The 19,925-nt window shown below is 36.1% G+C and overlaps 1 protein-coding gene across 2 annotated transcripts in view; it reads left to right on the forward strand.

The window, feature by feature from the left end:
• Positions 1-19,925, forward strand: part of CTNNA3 (catenin alpha 3) — a 1,497,017-nt gene that overhangs the window by 775,819 nt on the left and 701,273 nt on the right. For both annotated transcript variants that reach the window (XM_028513307.2, XM_036026898.1), the window contains exon 9: positions 8,236-8,388. In XM_028513307.2, coding sequence (XP_028369108.1) covers positions 8,236-8,388 — 153 coding nt within the window. The remainder of the gene's footprint in view (positions 1-8,235; positions 8,389-19,925) is intronic.

Here is a 19,925-nt window from a genome sequence, read left to right on the forward strand (position 1 = left end):
AACCTGCACTGGACTCAGGGACTCTTCACCCCAGAGCTGTCCTCCCTGCTAGTGGCTTGGCTTCTGTTCTCCATCTTCTTCAGGATTTCTATAGGACTTGGGAAAGTTGTTCCTATGAGCCAGCAGCAATTTTGTCTTTGATTCCTACCTCATCACTCAATGCCTCCAGTGAAGTCAAGCGTAATGAACTAATATGCATTTATTATCTCTGAAGCTTTAGAATCATTTTTCTAAAAAAAAAAGTCAAGATAAACCAATCCCTTGTGTGTAGAATTACCAGATTTAGCAAATAAAAGCACAGGACACCTAGGCAAATTTGAATTTCAGATTAATAACAGATATGTTTTAGTATAAGAATGTCCCAAATATTGCATGGGACATAATAGTATTAAAAAATAATTGTGTTTCTATGAAATTCAAATTGAACCAGGCATCTTGTATTTTATCTTATAGACCTACTCGTGTTTCTATGTCCTTGTTTTGGTTAAGTATTGCTGCTGAACAAACCACACAGATGATAGCAACCATTTTATTACATTTCATGATTCCATGGATTTGCTGAGGATCAGCAAAACTTCTGTAGTGTTTTCACTTGTGGTCTCCCATGCAGAGCCAGTCAAATGGTGGCTGTGTCTGGGTATTTGAGGCCTCAGTGCCTCTTCTGTCCTCCTCAACGTGAAGTCTAATCTCCTAGGCCTTCTTCATGTGGCTTCTCTCTCCAGCTGGGTAGTCTGGATTTCTTACATGTTTCAAAACTCCAAGAAAGAAAAGATGGAAGCTTCCAGGACTTCTTAATGGCTGAGCTCCAAAGTCACTAGAATGTTGTTTCCTCCACATTTTATAGATAAAAATAGTCACAAATCCTGCCCCATGTTAACAGGAGCAAGTAGAGATCTCTTGTGGGAGAAGTGCCCTGAATACACAGAAAGGGGTGGGGTTGTTTGGAGCTGTCTTTGGAAACATCCATGGTCTTCAGTGTCAGTGAAGTAGTTGCTATGGTTCATTCTTAGTATCCTTATGTGCCCTCCCAGGACTTCATTTTCTATCCTGATATTTATGCTTCAGGCAATAACAAAAACTAGTTAAAACAGCAACGTGAGTCATCTCCACCTCTTCTTATTCTTGCAAAGTTCATCAAGCAGTTTGGTTTAAGTATCTTAGCTCTTTCTCACAGGAAGGAGAAAGCCTCTACTCTTAAAATGTTTTTCTTTGCAATATTTAATGTTCAGCTCTGGATACAGATCTGTTTGGTTTTTAGTAAAAAAAATAAACAGAACCCTTCTTTCAGCCCATTCATCCTAATCCCCTTGTTTACCCATGGCTTGTCAATCAGCAACAGAGAAACATTTTAGCTTTGGTTCAGAGAATCACTGGATTTCATCTGTGAGGAATGAGATAAATTGCTTATATGTATCTGGGGAGAACAAATTGTACATTTTTGGACAATGAGATTAAATTTCCTGGGAGGTGACTTGGTGTTTATTTGTTTTAAACTTCTTGCTCTGTGACTTGAATGCCTCTTGCACTTGAAAAAAAGACAAATGTCCTTGGTGTGGTATTCCAAATTCTCTGTAATTTGGCTCAAAAGTAATCCCCTTAATTCTTTGTTTAAATATTTATTTATTTTTATTGTTTTTGCTACAACAGCTATTCCTGCTTTTTCTCCCTTTCCCCATCTCCACCCCACCCCACACTCTCGCCTCCCTAAATCAGTTCTCAGCTCCCCTTGTGAGTGTTGCTGTTGTGCACAAAAGTTCTTTGTTAATTCCGTTAGCATCTCCTTAACATTCCTTTGCCTTCTGCTAACATTCTTAGTTCTTCCTCCTCACCACACCAGCACAGTAACCTGTTCTCTGACTAAAGGGTCTACTTAGTATTCATCAAATTTTCCATCACCTTTCTCCGCACCCCAAATGCACGTGGGTCATTGAATATATGGCTTGTTTAACTTGGAACCTTCCTGGTCCCCTATATTCCTCTCTAATCAACCAAGGAAGTTCAAGTAGTAAATTCTAGTTCTCCCATGAAACCTATACAGTTGTCACCAGCTGGACTTGTTTTCCTCCAAGAGCACTGGTAGCATGTGTAGTTCTACTGTAGCAGTGATCGTATTCAGCCAGTATTTTCTTTCACTGAGTTTTACATCATTAAAATGATAGGTTTGACAACATTTCTCATTTAATAAGTGCTTTCCAAAGCTTTCTACTAATTTTAGTCCTTACAGTATTGACTTTTATCCCTGAAGTGACAAATAATGGCATAGTACTATTATCTCCAACTCAAGAGAGTTAATTCACTGAATGTCACTCAGCTAAACTGGTAGAGCCAATGTTTGGGCCTGTGTCCATTCAACCTCAGCTCAGATTTGTAACTGCTACCCCATGGACCAGTTCACCTGCAGAACTTCCAGTACCTCAGACCCTGGTTTTACTGTCGTAAATTGTTTTCTTTCTTATTATTGACTTTACATATTTTTCTTTAAATGTGAATGTTCTTCCTTTAGTCTCCTTTCCTATTATTTATTTGAGATGTATACCTATAAAATTCTTAATAAGAGAGGAAGATTTTTAAACCTTCTTTATTAAAAACCTAAAACAATGTATATATTCCACTTCTATTATATTAGTCAGAGTGAAATATACATTTGGTTTCATTAACAGCAAGTTAAAATTTTTATGGGTGTATATTGAGAAAAAAAATGTCTATTTCTTAAATGCCAAAATAAGGACTTGAGGTATGTCCAATAAAATAAGCTTTTAGTAAAAAGAAAAAAAAACATAATGAAAACTTGATTAATTCTTTAGTTGCCAAGTTGCTGAATGGGTATATCCCTTTCTTCTTCATGTTGGTAGTAGCAATGCCACACTCAGAAAAAAATACGCAGGTTTTTATACCTCCTCTTCATTCTATCATTGAATAATATTAAGTATCCTTAAGATGCATCCCATTAAATATATACATATGCTGAATTAATTATTAGGTAATTTAGTTCTTATTAGTAAATTGAGTTTTGAAAGTTCTATTTTGCTACTTGACTTAAAGTTAAAATTGCATTAATATACACAAATATGTTTTCCATGTTCCCTAAGAATGATTCTTTTCTAAAACACTTTCTCATCTTTCCTCTTCCCCTCACAACTTTATTCTTTCTCTTCCTTTATTTGGTGGTAGTGGTGGGGGCAGAGCTTTCTTACAGTTTTCACATAAGCTTTCACTTTGGGGTTTCAATTGTAGAGAAACCCCAAATGTATTATTTTTTTATTGGAGATCCCAAACCACTTACATTAGTGGAAGAGAGAAAAATTGATGTCTCAAAACCTTTTATTAAATTGTAGTGAGAAAAGATGGAAAACTCCTCCATTTGGTTTTGTGGCTGATATCTTTCATACAGGTATTTATTAAAAATACATACTTCTAACTCCTTTGGCCTCCCACTAACTTCAAATTTTGCAGCGTCTAAGGTTGTCCTATTTCTACATCGGCATGTTGGATTCTTCTTTAAAGTTTTTTTGTCTATCACCTAAGTGAAAGGAATGAGTTATTCTATTGGGCACGAAAGGTATTTATATAGATATAATGACTGTGCAGTTTAAGTGGAAAAATATCCCATACAAATATGTCAGAACATACAAAGAAAATCACTTAGCATAGCATTCAAGGCTTTTTTGTCTTGTCCCTATATGCATTTCTAGTTCTATCTTATAATAATGTTTTCCCACAGTCAGCATAATACAGGGGAAGGCGGACTCAAACCTGGTGGTATGCAAAACAAAAGTGACACAGTGGCATCGTCAATGTGAAGTTTATGTAAAACATTGCAGTCTGTTACTTTGTACATGACCAAACAACACTAACACCAGGAAAATATGTCTATTTTATATTGGAATCTCCTGAAAGCAGTTTCTCAGACTGGGGCCTACTACCGGTAGTTTGTATGGGAAGTGATGCCAAGAAGCAAGTGTAAAAGAACATAAAATGTAATAGAACAGGGAGGGAAGAAAGAAAGGCTACGCTATTGAGGTTGCTTCTATAGGCAGCAGGAGCTTATGGACCTCTGAAAAGGGACATAATGCCTTCCAGAATTGTTTGACCAATGGATAGATGTTAGGAGTTTTATCCATTAGCTCCTACCCTGCCATTGGTTGAGGGCTGCTGCCAGTGGTGTTGACTTTCCATAATGTTCAGGCTCTTTGTGCATGGGCTGAGAACTCACAGAGACTTAGAGCAAACTCTGAGAAAGAATAACTAAGAGAAGCATGGAATGCACTCAAGTTGGATGTCTTCGGAGGACATGAAACAGTTCCCCTCAGCAAGAGCTGAAATCAGGCTGATCCAGTGGATGAGATGTAGTGCACCAAAAGCCTCTCATGCAGTTCATAATCATGCCTATAAATGTGATGGCAATGATCAAGAATCAGCAAGATAGCCAATATAGTGAGAAAATTGTGGTTTGGTTGCATTAATTGCACTATTTGTTGTTTGCATGGGTTAGGTCGCTTTCAAAACGAAATGTATTTTTCTTCCTGCAGACTGTGTGTTATCTCTTAAAGGTATCCCTCCTGCCTAACAGAAGTCACCAGTTTCTGGCCATTGAATTCTGCCATCTTTTAATCTTTTTAACTTACTGTGTTTTTTTTTTGCCTGAAATGTTTTCCATTACCTTCATTTTACCTAGTGTGATCTTATTTCAGTCCTCACTCTACCATTATGTTCTAGTAACACTAGATACTTGTGATGTCCTGAGGGTCCTTCTGTTTTCTTTGATTATGACTGTCTGTCTTGCTGGAATGCTGTGCTTCCCACTTTCTATTCGGCTTTTAAAAGGGAATACATATATCCCATTCTTACTCAAGCCTTCCTCATCAGGACCATCAGTATAAACTTTCTCATTCATTTTTGCTTTCTCTAAGACACTCATCAAACTCTGTGTTCATCCCTCACTGACTAACAGTTACCTTGTCTGTATCACCCAGACAGTCCCCAGGTTGCCGAGAATGGTGCCTTGTCCTTCCTTATACAGATCAAAATGTGTTTGTTAGTTTGAATGAATGTGCAATTACAGAAAATAAGATTAATTATGCTTGTTATATTTGACATTACATTATGTCAGATAATTTTAGCCCATTTTTCAAAAGAATTTTGAAGACATTGGCATAGACACTATTTGAAAGTTCATTTTCCAATCCTTTAGTCTTGTTTTAGTGAAGATAATACCACACTTAGTGGAACACCTTTTCTCATTCTATGTGTTATGTAGTTAGCAATGCACCTTATAAAAAATCAAAAAGTTCTTACTTTGGTTTAATTTAAAAAATTAGCCAAATAGCTCATTTATTTATTCTTTAATTAATAGTAAATCAGCTGTACCTTGAACCTCACCTTTGTAATACGTTTTAATACTCGTTCATGGAATAAAGGCTTGAATTAATAGCAGGGAAAATATAGTTGAAAACCTTGAAGAAATAAAACTAGAACGTGGAGTAAAGATCACTAAAATGAAGGGAAGCCCTGACCAGTGTGACTCAATTGACTGAGCATCATCCCACAAAGCAAAGGGTCGCTGATTAGATCCCTGGTCGGGGCACAGGTTCAGTCCCTGGCTGGGGCTCATGCTGGGAGTGACCCATCAATATTTATCTTTCATATGGATGTTTTTTCTCTCTCTTTCTCCTTCCCTTTCCCTCTCTCTAAAAATAAATCAATAAAATATGTTTAAAAATTAAGGGAACCACAGAGGGGAGAGGAATAGACCATAGTAAATGTATCCAGGCCTGGAAAAAGATTGCTATAATTATTTAGGTATTTAAAAAAGTGGCACAATTTTTCTTTATCTCTCTAGATTTTATATGGTGATAAGTCAAAATGTATTTTTTTTAAAGCACAAGAAGACAATTTGACTTTCTGCATGTAGTTATATTATAGATGGGAACAAACATCAAAGCTTCTTATATGTAAAGCAATCCCTCTTTAAACCTGTTTCATATAGTTAATATCAAGTCTTACTTCTTCATGTCCCAAATTACTAGGGATGGGAGTTCATTCTTACTTTCTCTGCCCCCTCATCTGACATTTATTCTTCAAACCACAGCAATAGGACTCCAGCTCCAACTTTTCCACTGAGACTGCCCTAAGCTCAGCAGTAACTGTTTAGTGGTCAAATCCAATAGACAAGTCTTGGCTATTTTCATTTAATTTATCTTTAAATTTGATTCTGAAACCTATTATCTTCTTGAAATTTCTTTGCTCTCAGTCTCCTGGTTTCCTTTATTATAATATTTAATGACTCTCTTTTCCATTCGATTATAATGGACCATGCATTTCATCTTGACATTTTTCACAATGCTCTGTTCTTGGTAGGAATGTGAGAAATGGTGTTCAGAATAATTGTTGAATTGAATGAAATCAAATAGAAAAGAAGATTCAACAAGTTCATAATGTAGGTATTATAATTGTGTTTGGTAGAATAAATTCATTTAGCGAACACTGACACAGAGACTTATTTGAAAGTTTCTCCTTTAGCTGTTGGCCACTTGCTCTCTTTCTTTCTTGGCCATATTCTCAGTCACTTTTTAGGTTTTACTCTTCCATCTACATGACTCCCATAAATGGTACTATTTCCTAAGATTTCATCTTTGGATATCATCTCACTGTGAGTCTTTCTGTCTCTGATCCTGTTTGTCTCCTTGGCTTGTATTGCCTCCCACATGTATGCTGGCTTTGCATTGCATAATTCTTTTTGCTGATCACCTTATAGCCCTCCTTCTATATGTCCTAACTACAAATGAAAGAAGAAAAGAATGAAGGGCAGAGAGATGGTCATTGAAAATGGTTACCCTTCTGAGAGATTCCTTCTACTTTTTTTTTATATGTCCAGAGCTAACACAATTTGTACTTCCCAGCGCACATGCTAACTTACTGTCTCTTGCCTGATTTCTTCTGTCCCCCCTTTATGGAAGGAAAACACGTTGTTCATTCACTCCCTTTGCCTTGTAACTCCTTAGCACTCTACACCCTGCCCTAGTAAGTGCTCAGTAAATATTAATTAGTTGTCACTAGTGATTTGCCTCTGCATGCTAAGTAGAATTTTTCCTTGAGGATTTCCTGTAGCTTTTGTGAGACTGCCCATAGCCAGAATATTTCACAGTTCTGAGCAAGCTCTACTATCTTACGCAGAGGTATTTTCTCCCAGAAATCTGTAATTATTATGAACTTATTTTTCAGTAATTATTACAGGAAGATAGACTATATTCTTTTCTATGTAGCTACATCATTCAACCCCTTGAAAATATATTATTATTTCTCACATAATCCAAAACTAAGTTAAGTGTCTATTGGTTTTTAAAAAATAATCCCACATATAATTTTCACAGAAGGCAAATTACAAGTTTTCTGTCTTATAGCTATTCATTTATCTGTTTTATTTTATAGAAGTTATTAAATTAAATGAGGGGGTAATCAAAACACTCTGGGGCCATCCATAGTTATTGCCATTGTCAATAAACATTTCATGATATTGTGATCCTCAAGGGGTCAACGTTATATAAATACAATGCATTATTTTCTAATGCATTTTTAAATTCTGGACATATCTGTTGAGTAGAGTAATTGCTTGATTGTCATTTATAAGCTTACACAAAATCTAATTTAAAAGAACTAATTATAGCAGAATGTTACACTTGTTTAATAATTTAAGGTATGAAGGCAAGAACAATTAATGCAAATGAAGAAAATTGGACATCAAATTCATTTATTATTTTCCTTGCTCTATTAATCCATTATCAACTGGCATAATCGGTGATGTAACTTGGTTTAATTACCACGAAGTTTACAATTTAGCTAATCAAAATTTATCAGTTCCTCCAACAAGGCAGAAAGCATTTAATAATTTTGTAATTATAAAAATACATGATGTACAATGTTGTTTATACACATATATAAACATTACAATAGTACAACTTTTTGGGAGAAAAATGAAGTATTATCATTTATAATCTGACTGCTAGGCTAAGTACAATTAAAGAAAAAATTAGTGATTTTTAAGAGCAACACAGCTACTGCTTGATGATATTTTCTTTGCTATTTTGCTTATTTTAGCTTTGTATGTGACATTCATACACAGTCTTAAATATGATTTTAAGGACTGTGTAAAAATATATGAAATAAAATTTGTAGGTACAAAATAACATGAACTATTTCCTGATTTTTTTAAAGCATGAATTTTCTGTTTCCCCTCAGCTTCGTAAGGCTATCATAGATCACGTGTCAGACTCCTTTTTGGATACAACAGTACCACTTTTGGTTCTCATTGAAGCTGCCAAGAACGGCCGGGAAAAGGAAATAAAAGAATACGCTTCAATATTTCGTGAACACACCAACAGACTTGTAGAAGTAAGTGTGCTAAAAGTGTGCTCAAAATCCTGGAAAATGAGGCTCTCATTCCCCTTTACAATTGAATTGTACTTAAATAAAAACTTTTGACAACTTATTACAAATGAAGCAGAGGTGGGACAAAGTAATATGAAAGTATATATGTCAAGCTGTATTAAACCATTCCCCATTGGCTTGGAAGAGGAGGATTTATTTAGAAAGAGCTATGAAACTATAATCAATATTTTTAAAATGCCTATTTTTTCCATAGTCACATAATTAAGCTGGTTAAATACAGATACTTTGTTCTATTCTTACAAATGTTTTCTTTCTATTGTAACTTAAAGGTAACAAAATATTCTATTTCATGTCATTTTTGGTTTTTCTACCATATTTTCATGGCTGTATTACTTTTTCAGTCTTTCAAGTAATATGCAACTATGTAATGTGACTATAGAGCAGGAATATAGGATATATAGGGTAGAGACGTTCAGAGTAATTAAGTGGGGTTTAGTGGATTTGCCCATGCCTTAGATGGGGGAATAAGAGGTGATAAAACTATAATTTCCTTCTGCTTATAAACTGAAAATGTGGAAATGCCCCAAGATTTGAGGGACAGGGTGGCATATTGTTTCAGGAGCCATAAAGGGCTGTGTAATTCCCAGGATAAACATAATGACACCTATTGTATTATGGGTATCGGTGTGGCCACAGTGTAAGAAAGAGCCCGAAGGGAAGAATTTCCAGTAATGTGGGAGTGCTTACAAGACTGGGAAGTAGTGGCAGGAAGCGGGAAATCTGACTGACCACATGCATATACCAGAGCTGATGTACTGCTGGTACCCATCAGTATGATTATACAAATTGTTACGACTAGTGTCTATAATGATTGTCAGTGCTCATGCCATACTGGATATTAAATATTTTGACTGTCACAGCTTCCTATACTGGCCATGAACACTGGTGAAATATGTGTTTTGGGGCCAAAATTGCTTGTAAAACTTGTGTTAGAAATAGTCACCATCTGGATTAGAATCATGGTTTTCAATATGATATAGACTAAAATAGAGGGCTGTACTAACACCTTTAAGGTGGATCCACTGGGAAGAAAGTTTCTAATGTGGCTAGTACTCATACTGTAAACTCTCTTTCTGAATCTCAGTCTTCACATCTAATAAATAAAAGGAATGAATAAATAGATGATTGCTAAGATGACTTTAGCCCTAAAACTTCCCCACCTCAACTTTGACATATCCCTTGAACATCCCAGGAATTCTGTAAGATGGGGCAATGGTCGTGATTCCCATTGGCCTTATATGGAAATAAAAGCACCAAATCCAAACCAGGTAAATAAGAGTCAGAGCTGATTCCCAGGTTTGCAATTTTTAACTGATTCATTTAATTATTTATTATTTATCTAGTTTTATCTATTTCTCCTTATATTCATTCCTCTAATATTCATTAACTATGCCCACAGGAACGAGTTAAGAGGTGTGAGCAGAGGGAGCGGGTTGTCAAAGGTACCTGGGTGTAGCCCCTGAGAATTGTGAAAGTTTTGTCTAAAAATGTATTCTCCAAACTGAAGGCACATCAGATTATAAAAACAACTTTTTGGTAAAATATTCTGAAAGTAAAAGTTGGTTTCTGCTGTAAAGTTGCATCCCTATTTCTATTTCTCAGTTTAGTGATTCTGTGAATCCTAAATCTCATGAGGTTCTCAGTAAAGAGGGACTCCTTGATCACATAATTTGGGGGAAAAAGTTTATTTTCTTGGCTATTTTACGTTTCTAAAAAATCTAGAGTTAAAGAGACTGCTTTAATTTGTCAGAAATCTCCCCAAATTTGCCCAAGGAACTCTTTTTCATGATATTTATTACTAAGGAGCTGCCTTCAGGGAGCACTTGAGAATGCTGCCTTAATTTACTACCAAGTGATGTTTTTTATTATGTAGGCAGAGTTCTAAGGGTCTGTTTTAAATGTTTAAGAATTTTGGAAATTATGTATTTTATGTGATTATTGAAAGAAAAGATTTTGGAATTTTGAGCTACTAGGGGACTAAGAATGAGTCTCATTTAACTCTGCATGTTCCCTGAACACATTATAAGATTATGATAGATTTGGAGTCTTATAGTTCTCACTTTGGTCTACCTAGAAGCTGGTCTATGTAACTTTCAGTTCTCGTTGCCTTTTACTTACTACATAGCAGACCATCCCCAAACACAGTGGCTTAAAACAACCATTCATTATTCTCACACTGATGTGTGGGTTGACTGGACAGAGCTGGGCAATTCTCCCTTAGGGTCTCTCATGTGATTGCTGGCAGATATTGGTTGGTAATGTAGCCCTTCAAAGGTCTGATGAGGCTAGACGTGCAAGATGGCACATTCTCATGAATGAAAGTGCCCGTTAGCTGTCTGCTGGGAGCTTAGCTGTGCTTGTCAACCGGAGCACCAATCCATGGCCTCTCTGTGCGGCTTCAGCCTCTCGAGAGTAATTTTGGGTTTTGATATGAGAAGTCCTAAGAGTAAGGCAGAGGTAGGAAGTAGACCTGACGCGTTCTCTTAAGGCCTGGGCCCAGAAATTGGCAGGGTGCAACTTCCTCTGTGTTTTATGGGTAAAAACAATCACAGAGCCAGCTCCAACCCAAGGAGTGAGTGCAACTGGGGGCATGAGACTCCGCTTCTCAATGGAAGGCATAGCGAAGAATTTGTTGCCTCCTGCAATCTACTACACTTCTCTGGGCTTCGTTTGCTTTATCTACAAAGTGAAGGTAAAAAAAAAATGATATTTAAGGCCACTACCAGTTTCTAAACTTCTATGATCCAACAAATACTTTTTACAGTTGAGAGACTTCTATTTTTCTGAGAGATATAGACATAGGAGAAAATGAAAATGAGTTTTAAGTATATTACTTGCACACTGGGTTCTTTATCAAGAAGGAAAGAAAAAGAGCATTATATTTATCTCTCAGGAAAATGCATTTTTGAAAGGAGATGTCTAACCAAAACAACAGAGAAAATCATCATTAATTTCTTGCAGACATTGAGACAGAAGTGTCTGTGACAGTTGGGGAAATAGGAGTGTTTATATTGTGAGGATATATCAGTTTCTCAAGGCATTCTGAGTTAACTTTGTATAGATTGCGTATCAATCCTCTGCCTCCCCGCTTCCTACCACCTCCCTGCACAGACATGCACATATACCCATCTTACTCCCAAGCTGGGCAATTTGACATAGCAAGGCAGAAAGTCTTAGATTCTAAATGGCTTCAAGAAAAACCTATTTTCAACATGTCTTGGTTTCGATACCTCTACTGTGTTTGTCAGAGAAATCTAAAATCAGTGAACTTGTTGAAGTAAGACTTAAGTAGAAAAAAAAAAGTTTGCTTTTAAAAAATTCCTATCAGATCTCGAAGAAAAACTCTATACTGGTAAAGGAACATTTTAGATAATGGTTAATGTGTAACTTTTACAAAAAAGATAATAAAAAGTGGAACTGAACACAGAACACAAAAATACCAACCATTAAGAAATTATATTGATAATAAGTTGAAAACCAAAAAGATTTGAGGCAGTAGAGAAAATAAATGGGAATAAGGAGCAAATCAATCAATAATTAAGCCTGAACGTACATTCCTATTCTTTGGTGGACTCATGTCTGAGGTTTCCTGTTGTATTACCATGTGGTTTGGTATAACATTTAAAAATGATCATGGGTGAAATGATGCTTATAAAAACCTTGGTAGTATCAATAATTGGAGAATCTAGATCCTTGTGACTAGTTTTATTTTGTTACACTGAACTAAGTAACTATTAGGCAAAGCTGTTCCTACTCTGAATATCCAAGTGACTCTGTATTTTGGGATCCAGCAAGCCACAGTGGGAAGGAAAAATGAGAATTAAGAAGCTTGCAATTTGAAAGCTACCTTCACTTAGGGATTAGTAATTAATGACAAAGGTGCTCATTGATTATGCTTCCCTGTCCTTTGATCTTGCACAGACGGTGACTTAGGGAACCATTCCCTCTGCTGGCTCCCACTAATAATACCAATTAAACAGAAAGTTTAAAATATTAATTTAATCTTAAAAATAAAAATATTCAGTAATCCTAGAGAGTAAAGATTTTATCTTTTATTATTTTGAGCCCTCTCAAATAATAGCAAAGTCTTTATAGCTAATGCCAAGTAAATCTGTTTTGAATGAAGGAACACATTTCTAATACCAACTCAGTTCTCATTCCCTCTAAAAAGTCGACTTTGGGGATCTCAGTGACTGGACTTGAAATATATGCCTGAACCCAATTATTTAAGTCGAGTACCTCCCTACTCTACTGTACATGGATACATAAAATAATTCTTCATAGTGATTTGGCAGATGCCTTCGCCATTAATTATCAAAAGCAGACATTATAAACCCTGCTCCAGATTTTGCTCAGGAGTTTGTGATAATTTGATAACATCTTTAAAGAACTGTGCCCCCTTTGGAGATATAATGTGTAACTTTAATATGGTGATACAGCTCTTATTCAAAAGAATAATTGTCATTGTGTTCAACAAGTGTATTTTTTTATAATGGCTATTATTTAAAACTTCTCTAAAATTGAGTTAAAAACTCCACTACTATTTTTGAATCATAATTTGTTCTCAGAAAATCAGTTCATGGTAAAGCCTCCAGTTTATCCCATGGGTTTTAGCATATTAATTATTATTAAATATGACAGTGCTAATGTTCTAGGCCTGAAAATATCCTGAGAACTAAGAAGTTCCTCTGTGTGAAAAGCCAGGTTTGGCAGTGCTTTCACTTACTCATCAAAAATTTGTGTCTTGATGCACCTTATTTTAGCAAGTTTCATGGGAGCCTTTCATCAAAAAGGAGAAAGGTAGGTGGATATTTAATTATAATACTTCCTTCCAACCTACCAAGCTGATTATTCCCACTCACAAAATGGTGAGCCAGATTTAGCAAAGCCCCGGTGCCAAAGAGGGGGCTGTAGAGGGACGCTTGCTGTTCTGTGCAGAGTCTCACTGCTCTCAGCTCTGCCGCTGTCTCTGCCTGTGGACACAGTGCCGTTCAATGTTACACGTTGCTGTAATTGATCATCTGCTCTCAAATGAGGACATTTTCAGTTATAAATAAATAAAGCGTTTAGAGTCCCCTTTCATTTTCCTTCTCCTCCTTCAAAAGAAAAAACAACCCCATGTTTACAGTTGTACACAAACCAACAACTGTTCTCAGTGAGCATCTTGGCCACTCTCCTTTTTTGGTGGAAAGAATTGGTACAGCTAAGTCAGGGATGCCTCCGCTCATGTACAATAGAGTGCACAAGTGTGACTGCCCACTGCCTGGATTAAAAACTCAGCATGTTAATCCTCCTTCAGCTAAAGGACGTGGTGAACATGATCCCTAAAAGCCCAGCCAGTGAACTTGCCATGTTCCAGAGTTTTCTTTATTAATTTGAAGTACAGAAAAAGGGTAATGCTATAGAAAAGTAGCACTTACAGAAAAGTCAAGAACTCACAATAATCAAGGATAAATATTTTTGAGTGGAATATTACTGTTTTGGAAGTAAGAGGAGAGAGAAAAAACTGTATGGGATTAGAGTATTATGGGAATTTAGCATGAAGTAAGCAATATTTTCATCAAACTTGAAGACTGGGCAGGAGTTGGATTTGAAAAACGGGAACTCCAAGTGGAGATAATAGCTTGAACAAAGGCACGGTGCTCATTCCTGTGTCCCAGGAATGCTGGAAAAATGAAATCTGGATTGCTACATTGGCTGAAATGGAACAGAGGCGGTTAGTAGCCTTCTATAGTTGTTTGCCAGGGTGAAGAGGTTAGATTTCCTCTTGCAGACCTGGATCCAGTAAAGAAGTTGGAGCAATGCAGTTGCTTCTCATCAGAGAAAGATTTAAAGGGATGTCATATTTTAAGAGCATTTGCATATGGACTACTTTGCATCTGGATATAAAATTTTCTAACCCTCAAAAATTGATTTGAATCTCCTGAGAATAAACTGGCCTTTAAAAAGGACTGCATTTAAAATGTAACATTGTCACACATTAAAGTGAGAGAAGAAACCTACTTTTAATAATGAAATTGGAACAGAAAAGCAAGTGCCTCATGCCTTAATGGCACCAGGTCGATGCTACTCAGTAGAAATAGAAGGCAAGTCACATACATAAATTAAAATATTCTAGTAGTCACACCAAAAAAAGAGAAAATAATCAGATAAAACTAATCTTAATGTTTTATTTAATCCAATGTCACCTAAATATTATTCCAACATGTAATTGTTATAAAAAACTAATGAGATACCTTACATTCTTTGTTTTGTACTAAGTCTTAAAAATCTGGTATGTACTTTACACTTACAGCCTATCTTAATCTAGACTACTCACATTTTTAGTGTGTAATAGTCATCTGGGGCTGGTGAGTATGCATTGCACTAGATAGATGAGTAGCAAGTTGAGAACAGGAGTGTATTCACTTATTCGTTTGTTTATTCATTCATTCAACAAATATATCATCAGTGCCTACTGTGTGACATATTCTGTGCTGGATGCTGGGAATGCTGTTTAGAGCCTTTGTTTTTGTTTCCCTAGCCTGATATGTAGCAAATGCAGCATTCAATAAATCACTACCGAATAAGTTAGTGTATAAACAAATGAAGTAGTTCATTAATCCTGCAGAAAATCTTAAAGAGGGTAAACAGCATGACTTACTGCATGACATGTGAAACATGGAGACAGATTTGGGTTCCAATCCTGGCTTGATGTTCTTGGGAGAGTTATTTCTATCTCATGTATCTGGCTTGTAAAGGATATACTCTATTGAAAAAATGAAGATAATAGTGAGATCAGATGGGATAACAGATCAGTGTACCGAATGTCACATGATGTGGACAGTGTTTTTCGGTGAATATTAGTGTTCTTTCTTTTTCTCTAAACTTGTAAAAAACTTTTCACAGGTTTTGTTGTTTTTTTTTCCAAAATCTTATTTGCAAAAAAAGTTTGCTTGAATCTCTAATACCCCTAATAAGCAATAGCATTTTCATTTTGAAAAAATGGTTTTATAAGGTAATTTCAAATTTTCTACAGCTGTTGGACCTTTGTATTCAACTTCCAAATATAGATAAAAGTATTTTATCTTCCTTGATAATTTTTAAAAAATACATACTGTTCCTAGATGGTGTGGCTCATTGGATTGAGCGTTGGCCTGAGAACCAACGAGTCTCCAATTCCTGGTCAGAGCACATGCCTGGGTTGTTGACCAAGTCCCCAGTAGGGGGTGCTCTAGAGGCAACCAGACATTGATGTTTCTCTCCCTCTTTCTCCCTCCCTTACCCTCTAAAAAGAAATAAATAAAATCTTTAAAAAATAAAAAATATATACCCTGATATGACAGCTGTCCCTAACAAAATTGTTTATAATTTTATAAATAATATATATTTATAATTAATTATAATCTAACAAAATTATTTTGAATGAAGTTAAAGAAAACTAAACACTACTAGAGCCATCATAAAGGGGGAAGAAAAACTAAACAAACTTTTTTGGCCAACCCAATATTTTTTTCTTTTTTTTAATCATCTTCCAGGGGCATTTTTAAAATTGCTTTTAAAGAAAGAGAGAGAGAGAGAAACATTGATTATGTTTCCTCCCGTACATGCCCCATACATGCCCCATACATGCCCCAATAGGAGATCATTTGATTCCACACCCTTTCCACAGTCTTTCAGTTTACAGGACGACACTCCAACCTTCTGAGCCACACTAGCCAGAACAGGATTGGTGTAATTCTTTTTATCCATTCACTGTTCCACTCAATTAAAATACATAGTGAGTCTCTACACTGTGGTCTACAGAGCTCACATACACAGAGCCCCACAATTAAAACCTGCTTTCATTTTTGTCTTGTGTTTTATAAAAGAAGAGTTATACTCTTCTGCTTAAATGACTTTAGCAAATCACTAAATCTCTCTGGAATTCAATTTAATTATCTGTGAATGAAAAATAAGGGCTTAAATGTTCTTCTCCATTTTTCATATTCAAGATTCCAGAAACCAAAGGAAGAGTTCTTCTATTTGTTGTATGCATTTAAATAATATGATCATACATGGAGGAGGCTGGTTAACAAAAGTATTGGTGGAGTGGTTATTTCATGGCTTTCACAAGACAAAAATAACTTTTTATGGATAACAAAGAGAAGATAAAAACTGGGGAAGAAAGTAAAATATAGAAAACATTTAGTAATCTATACCAGCATCATGCCAAACATTTCTCTACCCATTATTCTATTACACCTATGCTCACAATGAACATTTTGCTGATCCAGAAACCCTGGCTGAAAGAAATTAAGCAACTCCTCTAAGGTCACACAGCTAATAGATGGCAGAGTAGGGCATCAACCCGGTTCTATCAATGCCAGAGATCAAAGGAATAAAGGTATCACAATAAATCTAAAAGTAGAAAGTGAGCCCAAGTCTTATATATTTAATTTCTTGATGGAGAGAGGAAAAACCTTTCTGAATGCTTTTAGACAAGAGAACTTCTATTAAGTGAATCAAGCTACAAAAGTTCCAAAAGTGAATTTCATTTTTCCAAAGAATCTCTAATTTTATTCCACTTTTCTTACTAGAGAAGTAGAAAAGCAAAAGCACATATTTATGCCCAAGAACTCCTCTGTATGCATTCTTCATAATTCTTAGGTAACTGCTTAGCTAATATTTAGCAATTAGTTCAGGATGTAAGACCTAAGTGAGACGAGGTATCATTTCCTAATGAAAAAGTACACAAAGTCCTTTTGTAAGTTGATTGTTTGGATCTTAGAATATATTTTGCCTTTTAATCAGTGTTTTGTATACTATTTATTTAGCTTCCTCGATTACTCCACAAAAGCCTAAGTCCCTAACAGAAGTTAAAAATAGCAGAGCATTTTATTGGGAGTATTCTTTCTAACCTAAAATGTGGTCAGCAGTGCCTCTTTCCCTCACTCAGCCTTGTGTGCAGAGCACCCCCAAGGTGGCAGGGGCAGAGAATTTAAGTGCTTACAGTGTGGGGGTGCAAACAAGTAATGAGTGAAAAGGCTTGTCAGGGGCATGACTGTGATGCAATGGAGAATACAAGATGCAAATGGAGAAGGCCGCTTTAAAGAGTGGCCTTCAGCTCATCCTCAGTCAATTATTGCTGTGCATAGATACAGGCCCTGTGTTGTCAGACACTAGCATTTCTTAAAAGAATCCAGAAATTTAATGTGAAAACTTACTGATTTCTAATTATAGGCAGATAAATCAATTTAAAACAAAATAAAAGCAAAAATACAGTCCCATCATTTGTGCCAATACATAATGCCAAGGGCCACTAGTTTTGCAAACTCTACCCTCAGGTCAAGTTTTGAAAGGTGAACTTCAGCAAGACGGATTTTTGTGAGATATGTAGATAAGACCTGCAGGATATCTTGTGAGTGAGAATCAGATATTGTAGCTAGGTAGTAAAATGTAAGAAAGGAACTTAGTTCAGGGAATTGGGTTTCTTGCAGTTTTCTTTCTTGTAGTGGTTAACCTTGAAATAAGAAGTTAATTTAAAAGGGTTAAGGGCACAAAGAAAATCAGCTTTCTCCTCTTATCTGCTCTGTTGTTTGCAAGCAACACTAGGGTAGGAGTGGGAAGAGGATAAGGGGGATCTTGCCAAAAGATGGTCTGTGTGTACATTAGACCTGTTGAAAGCTATAGCTCTATATATCTAGAAGACAGTTAGGTTGGGTACTTTCTGCGAGATGGAAGTGTTAGATTTGATGCCTTTTAAGATGCTCCTATTACTGAAAAACAAAGTCAAATTTACTCTGCATTCCATTTATCACTTTGTGTAGTATAAACAGCATGCAAAGAGACTTGGGTTTTCTAAATCACTCTGACTTCTTTTGAAATTATGCACGCAGTTCCAAAAGCAAAGCAGAACATCCACACAGGGTTTGATTTTTGTGCTTTGAGTCAGCCTCATAAATGATTACTGCTTGTTCTCCTTCTCTTCCTCTATCTGTCTTTCACTTTAATTCTCTCACTCTTTCACTTTGACCATTGGTGTAATATAAATTATTACTCATTATGTCAGAGGAGAACATCTAGGTTGGCTTTAATTTTTCTTTGATAGCAACATGATGTCAAAAGAGTTTGTGTTATGTTTGCTAAAAGCCACTTATTCCCCAAATACACACACACACACACACACACACACACACACACACACACACAAGCAGGAGCTGTGCTGGCTGCTGAGGTGAATTCAATCACAGCAGAACAGATAGACTGTGCCCTATAGCAACTTCTCAGCTAGGATCAGTGGTTGTCAGGTGTTGGGGGAAGGGATGAATAGGCAGAGCACAGAGAATTTTTACAACTATGAAAGTACTCTGTATGATGCGAAGATGATTGATACAAGTCATTACCCATTTGTTCAAACCATAGAATGTGAAACATCAAGAGTGAGCCATAATGTAAAGCCTGGTTTATATCATCATTTGTATGATATGATATGATATGTCAATGTAGGTTCATCGGTTGTATAATAAGTAACAAAGGTACCACTCTGGTAGAGGATGTTGCTAGAGGAAGAAGGATGCATGTGTGGAGGTAGGTGGTATGTCAGAAATCTCTGTACTTTGCCCTCATTTTTGCCTTGAACCTAAAAGTTTTCTAAAAATATACTTTACTATTTTACTAATTATTATTTTATTAATTTTTGAACTTGTATGTAAAAACAAAATACCATGGTATTTAAAAATCTAACATAATGAGTCTTATTAGTGAACATTTTATCTCTGATCGACAGTTGATCAAAATTACTTAAATGTTTTTATATAAACACTATAGCCAGAATCTCCAGAATATCAATTTGACAAGAGCTTCAGTACATCTGTTGACTAGCAACCCATCAGATATAAAACACACTTAGGAAAACAGCCACAAGAGACCAGTTACACTCAAATTAGCAGATTTATCTGATTTCAAAAGTTCAGTAATTTTCAGTAATATTGGCAAGAACCAGAGGAAAAACATTAAAGCAGCAGTCTTTTTTTTTAATCCTCACCCAAGGATATGTTCACTGATTTTAGAGAGAGGAGGGAAGAGAGAGAGAAGAGAGAGAGAGGGAGGGAGAGAGAAGCATGGATGCGAGACAGAAACATTGACCTGGTGCCTCCCGTAGGTGCCCCAGCAGGGGATTGAACCCTCACGTAGTTCTGTGCCCTGACTGGGAATCAAATCCACACCCTTCTGTTGCACAGGACGGCACTCCAACCAACTCAGTCATGCAGCCAGGGCAGCAGTGCTTTTAAAAAAGATAACCCTGACGTCAGAGAAAATAGCTATGGGATTGCTTTAAAAGCTTGGAGACACACATGGATGTGGCATTCTTGTTTTACATATGCTGGAAGATTTAGAAAGCTTTTAATCCCAGATGCATACATTTTATGTTATCATAGTTTTCCAGTTTCTAAAGCCCCTTACATTAGGTTTTCTTGCTTAGTTTTAGCATGAAGTGATGCTGATGAGTTTGATGCCAG

This window comes from Phyllostomus discolor, chromosome 5 (genome assembly GCF_004126475.2).
Source record: "Phyllostomus discolor isolate MPI-MPIP mPhyDis1 chromosome 5, mPhyDis1.pri.v3, whole genome shotgun sequence".
Classification (NCBI taxonomy): domain Eukaryota; kingdom Metazoa; phylum Chordata; class Mammalia; order Chiroptera; family Phyllostomidae; genus Phyllostomus; species Phyllostomus discolor.